This window comes from Cottoperca gobio, chromosome 10 (assembly GCF_900634415.1).
Source record: "Cottoperca gobio chromosome 10, fCotGob3.1, whole genome shotgun sequence".
Lineage (NCBI taxonomy): Eukaryota > Metazoa > Chordata > Actinopteri > Perciformes > Bovichtidae > Cottoperca > Cottoperca gobio.
In genome coordinates, this window is record NC_041364.1 from 11,714,758 (window position 1) to 11,729,876 (window position 15,119).

The window sequence follows — 15,119 nt, forward strand, 5'->3', positions numbered from 1 at the left end:
AAATCACAAACACTTAGATGCAGCTGTTTGTGTATAAACATTGCTTGAATTATAGAGATGCTAATGGGAACTCTCGTGAGAAGTTGTTGCACAGTCTGTCCGTGTCCAGGCTCGCGCAGACTGCAGAGACCACTCATCACCGCTGGGTGGCGCACAACACATCCAATGAAATTGACAGAGTACATTTCTATTCTATTCTATTTTATTCTAATGTCAAAAGTGTAACACTTCTGAACACAGAGTTCAACATTACAGAAGTGGCATATATCTAATTATTAAGTAATACAATAAGTCTAAATAGACCTAGTTCTTTAAATTATAAAACTGCATGATTCAGAGCAGACTTAATGTGACAGTGGGAAGGCTCTTGATCAAATAAACTCAGTGGATTCTCAGATAGCCAGATAAACTAGGCAGGAGGCTTTGGAAAAAATGTTTGGCCCCTATAAACCCATCTGTTGCTCCTTCTCTGTGCGTGTGCGTACAGTTTTTCCTAATAGGACCTAGATTTTTTAAATACAAATTTGATTCAACAAATGAATTTAAGAAAATGTGACATGCTACAATAAAAGTACAAAACTGAAAATAAAGAAAGAACAGTGCCTCAGTATATTAAATCAGGATCCATTTAAGGTCTTTATCATGTAAAATAAGATAAGTTAAGCTTTTATTGATCCCTACAGGAGAAATCCAGGTGTAGCACAAAGACAGAAATAAGAAAATAAATAAGAATAAATAGGTATATATACAGCCAGTATAACAGTATAAACTATACAACAACTAAACATTTGAGCAATTAGAGTTAATGTTAAGTGAAATGTAGTAATAAAGTGAAAAAAATAATTTTAATTGGATCCAGGACAAATTCACAATCAGCAGTTGTGCTTCCACTTGATTCTCTCCTCTCGTGCACGCGCGACACGGTGTGGGCTGCTGTTGGTGTGCTGAGTGACAGCTGGGGTGAGAGAAGAAGATCACCGTAATCCAACAACTAAAACCCGAGGAATGAAGGGAGAATAGAGAAAAACAGTGGAGCAGGAAAGCACTCTTCATCCTCTCCCTTTACAAGTAACAGACAGAAAAACTGACGGAATATTTCCTTATAGGGAGTCAGTGTGTTATGCTCCATTGATAACTTGTAACTGTATCGCAGTTTATGTGAGGCCTCTAAATTTTATAGGCCCTATGTTCTTATAATATCCCTTTGGATAACTATACACAATATAGGTTGCTCAATGAAATCTTACCTCGCTTTTTATATATTTTTTTGTCGTACATTGTCCCATGATATTTGAAAGTTTTAATTCATATGCCTATAAATTATTTGATGATTACTTTGGGCCTACTTTTGCGTAAAGGCGAGAAGAAAATTAATTGCTCTTCACTGGATTTTTTCTTATTTAAAGAAAGACCCATGGATAATAACGTAGAGGAGAATTAAAAGCAATTATTATAAAAATAACACCAGATAGGCTAGAGACAGATCAAGTAAAGAGAGAACATGTAATTCCTTGTTTCCTGGATGATTTGAGGGTCGCAGGGTTGCCGGGTCCTCCTGATCTGATCCAGCCGGACTCTTACTGTATTAAAGATTAAAGATTAAAGATTAAAGATCAAACGGCCGCAGTCAGATTGTGTTCAGGAGGATGCGGAGCGGAGGGAGACAGATATGAGTTGTGACAAGTCCCGTGATTTAGCGGCTCTGTCAAGTTGAGCTGTGATGCGTCAACCCGGTGAATCACCAGCAGCACCGAGGAGGAGGACAACGAAAGAAGGAGAAACAGGGATGGGAAGGAGGGGAGGAAAAATGAATAAGGGGTAGAAAAAGAGGAGGAGGAGGTAGCTACAAAAAGGCTTCGCCGTCATTCAGCCTGTCACACAGACCACACACACAAAGTCAGCGGAGCGTCAATATTCACACTCCATCATTTACTATTATCAATCCATTTATAGGATCAAATCGACCTGAATTATATCTTTCATCTTCTCCAGAGTTGTCTGAGCGAGGAGAGCAGATTTGATTGATGAAAAGTTTTAAGAGAGCGAACTAATCTACAAGAGAAGACATTATTTTCGCTTTATTTCAGCTCTTAAATTAAACTTGTGAGTGCGAACTGAACGGAATAAAAGGATTGGGAGAAAATGAAAAGGTTTTGCGGAGGTAAGTACATCATATTTTAATACTTTTTATGGAAGTTTTGAAAACATAGAAAAACACGTATGGGCTACTTTCCTATCATTATCTTCTGTCCTTCTCTTATTATTAGGCTATTACTATTACGTTGCAATTTCCCTGTTGTTCGTCAATATTGAGATTTATTTTCTTGCAAATCCAATTATTACTGAATTTTGTGAAAGATTCTGGTGCCGAATATCAATCCGGGTTTTCTTTTTTTGCACACGTTCTAAATATTATCCTATCTTGTGATTTAATTGGGCATTTTGCAGCTAAAACTAACAATCTAACATGCTCTTATATTTCATTCATATGGTCTAGTTTTTGAAAGCCTGAAAAGAAAGAAATTGAAACATTTGAAAAAAATTATTTTATTCATTAATGTTTTTTAAACATCCCAGATTAGTTGAAATATGGTTGTAAATCATTTCTTTACTTAAGAAGATTTATGATCAAGAAACAGATGGGTTTAGTGGCTCATTAGCAAACCTTAAAGATTACCAAAGAAATAATAGGCACAGAAAAAGCAATTACACATCGAGCAGACTTGTTGAACACGAAGTAGAACTTGAATTAATTTTAGATTTTTTTTACGTCTTATGTATTTTCAAAGAAATGTTAAGGCAGAGGAATGTGAGATTAACAGACTAAGCGAGTGAGAGGGAGTAAAAAGTGTGTGTGACTGTGTGTGTGTGTGTGTGTGTGTGTGTGTGTGTGTGTCTGTCTGTCTGTCTGTCTGTGTGAAAGAGAGAGGGGGCTCTTATTCACAGTAAAAAATGACAGGGGTTGAGGGGGTCAGAGGCAGCTAAAGCCCCTGTCTAGTTAGCTGTCACCGATATGAGAAAGTACATGATTCACGTTAGTCAGGGTGTGAGAGCACACAAACACACACGCACACGCACACACACACACACACACACACACACACACACACACACACACACACACACACACACACACACACACACTTCCCCCCTGGGACGACTGGTGCGGCTGCTGCTCCGTGTCTATGAAAAGGAAGGAAAAGGAGGTGAAAGAAAGATGGCTGTGTGATGAAATGATGCGCTGAACAAAAGATCCCCAAGTTCTTCTCTTCCTCTGTCTCTCTCCCGCCCTCTCTCCACTCCTGCCATCCTCCCTCCCTCGCCCTCCTTGTCCCGTCTAGGTGGTCACACCATGAGGCCAAATTTGCTGACGGCCGGCCGGTTCACACAATGTGACCACCTATACGGGAAGAGAAGAGGAGAGCTGAGGGCAGAACAAACTGCTGCTCCCTCTGATACTCAGAGCAAATAAATACACAGAAAGCTCAGCTGTTGAAGAACATGCCCTCTGTGACACAGTACACACCCACACACGCACACACACACACACACACACACACACACACACACACACACACACACACACACACACACACACACACACACACACACACCTTCCCAGGTAGACACACACACACACACACACACACACACACACACACACACACACACACACACACACACACACACACACACACAGACAAGGCATGTTATTGCTGGGAGGGTCGAATTAGTGTCGGTGTGTTTCAGATAAAAGCGTTAGTATGTGTTGGACCAGTGAGCTCAAACACACCCGGCAATAGGAGGAAACAAAGGAAGAGTGAAAAGAGAGAGATAGAGGGAGAGAGAGAGAGAGAGAGAGAGAGAGAGAGAGAGAGAGAGAGAGAGAGAGAGAGAGAGAGAGAGAGAGAGAGAGAGAGAGCAGGGGATGTGGAAAAGAGAGGTAAAGTGAACCTTTCACATCTTTTGATTCGCTCAGCGCCATCCTCAATTCTTCATGGTATATATATGGATGTCAGGAGGATTTGTGGAGGTTGTGTGTGTGTTGGGGGTGAGGGGGAGAAAAGAGAGGTAGAGACAGATTAAAGTAAATAGAGAGAGAGTGGGAGAAGGAGAGAGGAACTGGCGGTAGAGGGGTTAATGCAGTGCAGATTCCCGATTGACAGAAGTTAGCAGCACCCAGAGGGGAAGAGAGAGGAGAGAGCAGGGGGAATGATATAAAATGAGTCGGTCACGCTTTGAACAGTTACACATGCTGTTTACATTTTTCCCAAATTAACATGGCCCCTCGCTTCAGAAAACTCTCTCTCCTTTTCCTCTCCCTCCTTCCTTTCAAATCCTCTCTTCCTCCTCCACCTCTGTCTCTATCCTTCAAGACACTTAAATATCTGTCCTCACTCTCCAGATTCAGATCCCCAATACACAAAGTAAAAAAACCTCTTAGATATTACTAAAAAATAAATAAAGTATATCGTATCATCATCTAAATACCCATGAAGCATTCAAAGTAAATCATTGTGCATGGAAGAATGTCCCCTGTCAGTGTAAATTTATATTATTAGACTATTTTCACTGAATAATTGTAGTGGAGTAAAAAGTACAATATTTACCTCTTACATGTAGTTGAAGTACAAAGCAAACACTCACACCAATACTCATATCCATTATGATAATCAATTGGTTGATGAGTAGATATCTTTATTAATCTCCAGAGGAGAAACTAGTTTGGTTGCTCACACACAGTAACAAATAACAAAAGATTAACAGCAGACAACATGTGAAAGACATGCTGCCACAACAATAGCAACAAAACATCTTACTGTACCGCCTAGCTACTACATTAAAAGATAACTTATTGATACAATTAATTCATTAATTAATCAAAAAAAAGACCATAAGTGAAGCACCTAGAGAAAAGGACCAGTCATTAACAATGTACAAGGGTTAATAGATTACATATTTAAAGAAAAAACAGAACTATATTAACACATATTTTTAATAGCAATTATTCTGCCGATCACTTTGTCAATTCATCGATCAGTTCTTTGATCCAGAATGTCAGAAAATAATAATATATATAGGGTTAGAGTTAAAAATAATAATAATTTCCTAAATCCCAAAAGACCGAAACTATTTTTTTAAATGTACTATTAAATAAGACAAAGAAAAGCAGAAAATCCTCACATTCAAAAAGAGAATATTTCCATTTTTGCTTTAAAAATGTCTTAAACCATGAATCCATTATCAGAATAGTTGCCGATTCATTTCCTATTAATTGACTAATCATTTGAGCTTTTCACTGCAATAACTCAGAACGGTTAGAGCTGTACATTACATTACTCTGTTACTGCTGCTTTCCTACTCTCTCTTGAAAGTAGTGACAGAGACTTTGAAATTCATTAGCACGTTCTTGTCTGATTCTATTTTTGGGTTATTTAAGAGAAACCATGAGGTGGAGATCAGGAGTAGCCGCGGTGGGTTTAAGAGGTAAATTAAAAACCGAAGGTCTAAAAAAGGGGAAGGAAGGAGTGTAGGATGTAGATGAAGGGAACGAGTGGAGCCAATTAGTGAAAGGAAGAGAGGGGAACGGTAATTAGGGAGAGAAAGGAAGGAGACCTTAAAATGGAGGTTTGATGTTTCAGGAAGATTTAGAGAGAGAGGGGGACAGATGAAACGACAACTAAATTGAAACCAAACATGGCGATAAAGCAACTGGAATCCAGAGATAAAAAAAAAAAAAAAGGGCATGGATTGGATTGACTTATAAGGTGAAGAGGGAGACAGACATCAGGGTAAGAAGGGAACTAAACAGAGGATGTTGAGTTTACGACTAGCGAGAAAATAGTTTTATAGAGTTTCTGGGCATAAACAACAATTTTATTGGATTTTTTAAGTTGTTTTCTTTTGCCTTTGTTTTTGGGTCATTGATGTTTTTTGGCAACCCCAGTCTGTGTCCGGTGCCAAAGGGGATCAGTTTGTTTTTCAGTATGAACCAACTCCAGAGGAAGGATTCTCATGGGACAAGAGAAGGGAAAAGTGTGTGTATGTGTTTGTTTATATGTATTTATTTAGGATAACGTCTGTGCGTACATGGATCTCCAGTTAACAATCTGGTTGTGTGTGTGTGTGTGTGTGTGTGTGTGTGTGTGTGTGTGTGTGTGTGTGTGTGTGTTGAGTTAGTAAAGGAATGCACATTTGATTGAGTACAGACTATACATAAATCTGGCCTTTAACTGTACACAGACACACAACACCAACCCTGACCCCAGACTGTCAGATGCCCCCCCCCCCCCCCCCCCCCCTCAACCCCTCTCACCCAACGCGTGTCTGCGTCCACTTCCACTGTGGCTCTATCCCTCACACCAGCCTGTTGATGTGTGCATGGTTGTTGCTCCTGGCATCCCGCACAAGTGTGTTTATGCTAAGGGTAAGTGTTGAAGGCAGAACTGCCACCAGGTACAGTGCTGCAGAATAATTAAGAAAAGATTCAAGAGACAAACAGTTCCTATACGTCTCCGTCACGTTAGCTGCATGACAACAAATATGCAAAACAAGTCAGAGGACGGGTGCACATTTTAAGAAAGAAATGTGACCAAATGTGTTTAGCCACATGTGGCTAAAACATGAGTAACAGATAACAAAAAGTAACTCAATGTAACAACTAATGAAAGTGATCACATACAGTATGTGGATCTTAGTGATATTGAATAATGAGCTTATTTAAAGAGTGAGAGAATCTTGATATTGGAAACACAAATCTGTGGTAAAATATTTGAAACTCCAGGTTCACTTGCTTTTTCTGGAGTTTTCAACCGTATCCCCGTCAGGTGTGAATACAGAACTTGGTTGGTGGTGAAATTTGAACAAGTTCAGTCGCTGAAGAAGACTCTGGGGTACGATTAAAAACTAATAAGTGAACCTTGAGTTAATGGTGCATGAACACAATGTCGGCAGAACGGGAAGGACAGTAAAAGCCACTGATTGCCCTGTAGTCACAATATTTAATTGGCCTAAATTAACTACTTGTGGTTTTTTATCCCATTAGAAATGACTCATGTTGTGACCTGAATTGAGATTGTGTTATGAATTGCAGCCAAAATCCAGTGATCCGATCGTAAGTCAGATTTATTTCATTAAGTCTGGATAGAAAAACACCTCACATAAATAACAATACACGTGAAGCAGATTACATTTGATTTATGTGTTGCTTGAATCCAGACAAATCAAACTTCTGGAGATGTGCCTTTAGACTCTCAGATTGAAGTTAAAGGAGTCTTTAAAATCACACACAGCATGAAATACAACATGCATATAGCCAACCTCAGTGCCTAATGTTGTGTAATAAAATAAAAGTGTCAGTATGTAGCCTGCAGCATATTGTTTCTGTTCTGGAAAACACACCGCGGATGATGTTTCAACATTTTGTTCCAAAATCGGGCTGCATGGCTTGATTTATGTTAAGTCTTAGAATGAATGCCCTCCAAAAGTATGGCGTGAAAATTGACTGTAGCTATCCTAATCAATGTTGCATTGAATAATAAAATAAACATCTAATTTGAGCCGGATTCTAACGTCTTCCACGTACTGACGTTTTCTTTCTGTTCAAGACATCTTTCAAGTGGTTAAAGCAATGAAGGGCAATCTCTTTTGGCACTGGAGCTAGGCTTTCCTGGACCAGACTGGAAAGATTAACTTGCACATGGTTTTCCCACAATACCAAATTCTGTTTAAGTGCTTGTTTAAAACCTCAAATGGTGGTGCATGTTGGGAAAGATGAAATATTAGTCCTCTTGGATGGAAGCGGTGGTACACCCACAAACACTGGGTCACTGGTGTAAATGTCAAGTGTGCTACGAGGCTTTTTTTGCCCCTGAACACAACCTTGTGCCCCAAAATTCAACTCTGAACCCTGACCCTGAGCTGATGTTTATTTTTGACCTACATTAGGAGCTCAGAAGCTCTGGCGCCCGATGAACCTCATGTTGAGCTTTGTACTGCAGATGGCAGCCAGACTCGGGAGTGCCACATCTGACTTCATATCAGCGAACACATCGTAGATAAAAATATGATGAGTTGTGAATAATGGAGCTCCCCTGTGTGTGCATATGTGTAACCCTAATAGGTATGCATGCTAAAATATGTAGGGATTCACGCACACATAAGTGCACAGAGGCAGGTCATGGTCGGCCGGTGTAGGGAACCCCTGTGTTGCTGTAATACAATCCTCCCACGGAGAATGTTCTGGTTGCAACCCTGCCCTGCGGAGTGTGCTTCCACTGCCAGGTACACAGCCTCGAGCCTGCAGGGCTTCCCTTGAAGTCGGGCTATACACCGACTATAGTGTAGTTGCTCAATGTAATATTATACAACAACAACATGGCTCTGGCTTTGAGTTATCTCAGTTTACTCCTACAAAAGAATGGCCACAGCAGAGGATGCTTTTAGACATGTCAGTGTTCAATCAAAACAACAAGAGTCTTTCACGTCTGGCAATCATCTCGGAGCATGTGGCTGCAGACAAAAGGAAACGGTTTGGAACAGTTTGGGTGGATTTTTGCCAAGGAGATTTTCTTTCTGCGTCCCAGGCTCCTTTTTTTTATTACCTGTTTATTCCTTCTGAGTGCGACTCTTTTTGCACGCTGTGTGTCCTTTTCCTTCTGCGCTGTTTACTCAGCGATGTTGTGTTGATTTCGATGTGGTTTGATGCTAATGGAGGATGTGTGGTGGGAGGTGCCCGTGGCTTGATGAGCTCCAAATGTTCAGGCGTCGCTGAAAGATGCTTTATTGCTTCTGACAGGTGACGAGGCTTTTGCAGTTGAGGAGATCGGAGAAGGCTTGGCTGACGGGGGTTATTCTAGTTGACTGATTTCAAGGTGTGTGTGGGAGTTGCCCGATCCCAACTACAGTGCTTTAGAAATTGGAAGGAAGCTTTGATGTTGCCGACAACTCAGGGTCAACAGGTAGTGGAAGAGTTACCAGCTATTTTCCCTTTTAAATCAAGCAGTTGTTTGTTCAGATTTGTTGTCACTCTAATTACGAGCAGTATTAATCCTGTTCTAATTTCAAACCGCCAGTTTCTCAATGTGCCATTCAATCTGTCACTAAAACTCAAGTCAATTGATTTGTACAACTTTTATCCAGCGAGCTTGTCAGGTTTAAAAAACAACAACATCATAGCGATTTGTAACATAAGCAAACGGATTAACGTTACTTGTCAATGTATTCTGATGTTTTGGTGTCTTTCTGATCACTTTACATGTTTGGGTTAGCCCAAAGACAAAAGACAAAAAACCTGAAATGTTATAGATATTGTCTTCTATGACACATTTTATAGTGCACACATTCTTGTTTTAAGTAACACAGCAAACTATACATTTTTTTGTGTTGAGTAGACACAAAAAAGAGTGCCATCATCAGGTTTCTACCCAACCCTTGTTGGGGAGTGCATACCGATACGTCAAATGTAAGCAGTTGAGTCAGAGGGAAAAGATGTTGACTGTTTTAGGTCGGAACTTGTTTTCTTAAAACCACTAGAAACGTGTGAGGGTAAATGTTTTGAGAGTGTTTAAACCATCCTGTGGGTCCTTCATGATGGATAGATGAAAGAAAAAGAAAAAAAGGGGCAATAGAGGGAGAGAAGGAGAGCTAATCGGGGTTAATTGGCTGCTGTTATTTTGACCCGAGGCAGAAAACAGATAAGAGCGTCGAGAGAAGTGGGAAAAGTGGGGAGGAGAAAGGCATGCTGGGAAAGAAAGGAACATTTAAGATCAGCGTGACTAGTTTAAGAGGAAAAAGGGATTAAATTAGTGAAGTAACTTATGATGCAAGTATGTCAGAGGTGAGTCAGAGAAAGACAGATAGAAAGTTGTGCAATACATATTTCACTCCTGTTGAACAGCAGCATGCTTTGCCCATAATTGCAAGCATGAATCACTGCCTACCGTCTGGGTGTCAGGAGGATGAGAGAGAGAGAGTGCAGAGAGGATGGAAAAAGATGACGGAGAGCAGAGACGACGAAAGAAATGTGTGCCGTGCTCGGGCGAAGGGCCGAAGAAGTGTCTAGAGAGAGTTAGAAAGTAAACGGAGAGAGTGTGAAAGCGAAAGCGTGCAGAGACAGCAAGCATGGGACGAAGAGAAGTGGACGAACATGAAGTTCCTTAATGTTGAAAACCACCTTTCAGCTCCAATTTTCTCTGTTTGAAACCAGAGACAGGGGCACTAAAAGGTTCTCAGTGTTACAACCCCCCCCCCCCCACACCCACCCTCTCGCACACACACACACACACACACACACACACTACAAAATCATTGTATACACTCGCAGCGATGTGAATTTCATCCACATATATAATTACGGCTACAAACATTCTCACAAACACTCACACAGTAACATAAAACACCTACACAAACACGCTGAAACCTAAACAAGAAGTCCACAGCAAACATACAACTGATACAAACACATTAATGTTTGTGATTGTAAAGAAAGCCTCATGTCGTTGTTTTGGGGATATCAGTCAGGAATGAACATCCGTGTGTGTGTGTGTGTGTGTGTGTGCGTGTGTGTGTTAAAGCGGCTGTTTGCCTGACAGACTTGTGCATTGAACATAGGAGCCATTTGTCTGACTGTCTGAAGCTATTAAGAGAGGTTTTATGTGAAGCCAGAGTAAACCTCCGACAGCCAGAAACTGCTAAAATTAGATTGGAAACGGAAAAAGCTTTATTGGCAGTGTCAGATGACTCTGACCTGGCAATATGTAAACAGACGAGGCCATCGCCATAGAGACAAAGAAATAAACCGGAATATTGTAAAAAGAAATCCTATAAACAGCGTTCAGGTGCAGCGACTGGAAACCGTAGCTGGAGGTGACTTTTGTCTGTTGAGCTCTCAAATCATCAAAATCATTAAAAACCAAGCATCCAAGTTAAATAATCACAAAATGTCTGAGAACATAATGTCTGGGATAAATTTCACCTCTTTGTTATGATTACAAATACCTCTGCAGTGTGTGGTAATTATCACTTGGACACCCATGATGTGAGTGTCCCTAAAGAAACATCTCACACTGTCTGTCTGTCTGTCTGTCTGTCTGAGGTTGAACTTTTTATAACTTTCTCCACAGTCCATCAACACCAGCTCATCTTGCTATTGGCTGCTGCCATGGCGACGGCCCTGGATTCTTCACACAACCTGGCCAGTGAGAGGAGTTCGATAGAAAGCACGTACGAGCTGACCAAATACCTGGAGTATCAGCTCAAGGAAATCAAAGACATATATGTGAGTTCTCTTTCAGCAAGATCTCTTTTTGATTTATTCACAATTAGAAACACTTCTGCAAACGTTCAGATTAAAGCCATTAACAACAATATGTATTATAATAACACATGTGGCATTATGGCAACGAGAATTTCTTTTGACAATTTGAATTATCACCTTATCTGCAGCTGATTCCAGTTTTACGGAGCTTCATAGCCAAATTCAGCTCTTTGTTTAGCCGGCCGTCAGTAACTTTACTGTTTTGTTTTACGCTCACTGCTCTCATAGTGTCGTTTTCGGCTGTAAAAGCTCTAAAAACCCACCGTACACTGCCTGCTCAGTATCAAACAGCAGACAGACGGATTACAATAGAAGAAGGAAGCACTGCCTGGCTCTAAAGGCTGATCCGACAGGAGCTTTTTAGTAAGGCGGGTCAAAGAACCGGAAGTCTTTCTTAATATTAAGTGGTGCAAAAAACTATGGGGGGAAAAACCAAGGCACTCCATCTTTAGGTGAAATTACATTATGAATATATTCTTTATGAAGACCTAGAGTTGAGAGTTGATCATGGAAATGGAGGATGCCCAGGATGCCTATATGCTGAAAGAATACATTTAATTTAGTTTTTTTCCCGTGGTTGTTTGCGCCACTTAATTATAAGTCAGAGTCTAGCTGGTGAACACAGGTCTATGAAGTAATACGCCATAATTCTCTATTAAACCTTCTCTTGCTTTCTTCTCATTTTTGTATATCTCCTCCAGCTGACATACCTAGGCCCTCCATTCAATGAGAAAGATTTCTCCCCTCCTCGGCCCAACAGTACCGCTCTGACCCTACCCAGCGCTGCCACCCGCCTGGAGCTGTGGCACGGCCTCGAGAACCAGGCTCGGCTCGCCCAGAACCAGAAGGCCTACTCCGTGCTGCTGTCAGCCGTGAGGGAGTTGGCCCGCTCCACCCTCTGCCCCTCCCTCAAGACCTCCCTACTGCATTTTTGCACAGGCTTGGATGGGCTGCTGGGCTCCATATCTGCATTGATGACCACCCTCGGTTACGCACTTCCTCCTCCGTCTACAAACATGGAGAGTAAAGCTGGAGATCTGCAGAACCCTCAGAGGGGGGCAGGGGGAGCCCGACCTGCTCCACTGATGAGCCAGAGCCTTTACAGGTCCAGAGCCGGGACGAGGACGGAGTCCGGTCAGCGCAACAACCAAAGAAGAATCGGGACGAGGGTGGTGACAGGAGAGAGAAAAGACAGCGTCACCGTAGAGCTGGTGGAAAAGAGGAGAGGGAAAGAGGGGAGGAGAGCAGAGGCGACCACGACGGGAGGAAGGAGTGGCGGATCAAGGGAGAAGGGAAGAGGAGAAAGAGGCAGGAGAGGGAGGAGGGAAGAGCCGGAGAGCGGGAAATGGACTGCCAGTGAAGAAGAAAGAGCTTGGGAGGAGGAAGAGGAGGCGCTGGAGCGAGAGGGAGGGGAAGAGAGATGGGGGAGGAGAAGGTTGCTGAGTATCAACGATAATGGAGCGGAAAGGGAATGGCAGCCTGAACACAGGGTAGAAGTGTTGCACCCGGGCACAGACCAAACCTACAACAATCAATACAGCTACAACATGAACTCGCATCACATAGACACACTGAGAAAAGAAGATGGATTTATTGTAGAGCGAAGCAGAGGGCTAACGCTGGAGGAGGAGAAGCAAATTAACATGGAAGCTGCCTCCTCCTCCTCCACTTTCCATCATTATCGTCGACCTCCTCGCTCTCTCCTCTCCCCCACCCTGCCACCTCCTCTGTCCACCCTCTCCCTGCTCTACCAGTTTGGAGCGGGTGAGGAGCACACCCTCCTCACACAGTCCGTCCCTCTGTCGTTACAAAGGGGCACTTCCCTCCTTTCGCCTCCTCTGACTCCGCTCCTTTCCTCCACCTCCTCTGCCTCCTCTGCGATGTTGTCAGTGCGGCCGACGATGAACGACTTCGCCAGGAAGGTGGAGGGGTTTTGGATATTGAGAGAGCTGCAGAGTTGGCTGTGGCGGTCGGCAAAGGACTTTAACCGACTCAAGAAGAGACTCAGAGGCTGAGATATTAAGACACACAAGTGCAGTATATCGAGAAATCTAATATTTGCACAAACTCTGAGTGGAACCATATCGAGAGCTTTAAAGGAATACTTCACCTCCAAAATGACCATTTGTATTTCAATTACTCACTCTGTATTACCTTAAATTCTTGAATACAACTTTGTTTTTCTTGCATGCCTCCAAGTTGAATGCAGAATCCAAACATGGGAGAAAAGTCTTGATGAATTGTAGTAAAAAGGTGACTTGTTCAGACTCGTAGCGCACCTGCACAAGCAAGAGATTGTTTATGCTGAAGTGTTTTAAATAGTATGGTTTTAGCAAAAATGCATGTGTTTGGGAAATAGTGAGCACACGACTGGATAAATGAGACTTGGATTAAACTGCATGAGTTGTGATACACTTTGGCTGTTGTTAAACACGGCCCCCATTTACTTAAATTCATCAAGAATATTCTCCGTTTTTGGATTCTTCGTTGACCGTGGAGGCATCCACACAGGGTGAGTAACTGATGTCCAGTTAATAATTATGTGTCTGAAGTATTCCTTTAACAGGCAAAAGCACATAAACACATTCATGCTTAACACATTCATTCATACCGTACTGGAATAAATGAATGAAGCACTATTTGGCAGGTCACCAGAAGCGCTAATGGAATATAACACACACAAAGCCAACACATTACCAGCACTGTCACCCGCCTGATGCACATAGCAGCTCATTGAGCGAGACACACTGAGACTGGGCTGAGTTACCGGACTCCACGGCTCATAGATCAACAGAAATACCACTGTAGGTGGTTAGACACACACACACACACGCGCACAAACACAAACGCACAGGGATACTCCGAGTGACAGGCAGAGAGACAAACAGTGCAGCCATTGAGTAAAAAACTGATTCAGTGACCCCCAGATGTGTGAATCAGCAAACATTCATTTTGTCTAAAGGAAGAACATTTCTGAAAAGGGTAAAAGACAAAAGGAAAGGAGGAAATGGTCAGAGACAAGAAAAGGAGAGGAAGACAGGAGGAGGAGGCGTGAGTCAGTCAGGGGATGAGCACTGGAAATAACGGGCAGAGGGGTATTGCTGAGTAATCAGAAGTTGGCCGGTCAGTTACAGTAACTCTACAACAGTACTACACATACTGCACACACACACACACACACACACACACACACACACACACACACACACACACACACACACACACACACACACTTATTGTGGTATTTTATGCCTTAAGAAACCATTCACAATAGAAATACAAATTTCACTCAAACAAATAGTTCGACATTTTGGGAAATACACTTATTTGCTTTCTTGCTGGGAATAAGAAGAGGTCATCTATACCACTCTCCCGTTTGTACACTAAATATTACGATGGAGCCAGCAGACTGTTATCCTAGCTTAGCATAAAGACTGGAAACAGGGGGAAACTGCTAGCCTGTAATTAACACCTTATATTTGGTTTGTTTAATCCTGACAGAAATGGTGTAAAATCGACATGTCGGCCACATAAAACCATGAAACTATTAATGTGTTTGAAGCGTATTCATATTTCACGCGTTTGATATTTAACAGACAGACACGAGAGTGGTATTGATCTTCTCATACAACTCTCAGAAAGAATGTAAAAATGTTACCTTCACACTCCTAAACACAAAAGATGTATGTGATTTTTTTTTGCTCTTTTTCAAACATGAAATCAGATATATTTCCCTTGCAGATGGCTTGATTTCTGTTCCAGAATAAATCTATTGTTATGACTTTACAATGTGCCTTGGATG

The 15,119-nt window shown here is 41.9% G+C and overlaps 1 protein-coding gene across 1 annotated transcript; it reads left to right on the forward strand.

Moving 5' to 3' along the window:
- Positions 1 to 2,088: 2,088 nt before the first annotated feature.
- On the forward strand, positions 2,089 to 13,433 carry clcf1 (cardiotrophin-like cytokine factor 1). The gene is made up of 4 exons (XM_029442184.1): positions 2,089 to 2,161; positions 11,124 to 11,278; positions 12,019 to 12,673; positions 12,749 to 13,433. Exons 1-4 carry the CDS (start codon positions 2,143 to 2,145, stop codon positions 13,330 to 13,332), a joined length of 1,413 nt encoding a protein of 470 aa, XP_029298044.1. The 5' UTR covers positions 2,089 to 2,142; the 3' UTR covers positions 13,333 to 13,433.
- The last annotated feature ends 1,686 nt before the right edge of the window (positions 13,434 to 15,119 follow it).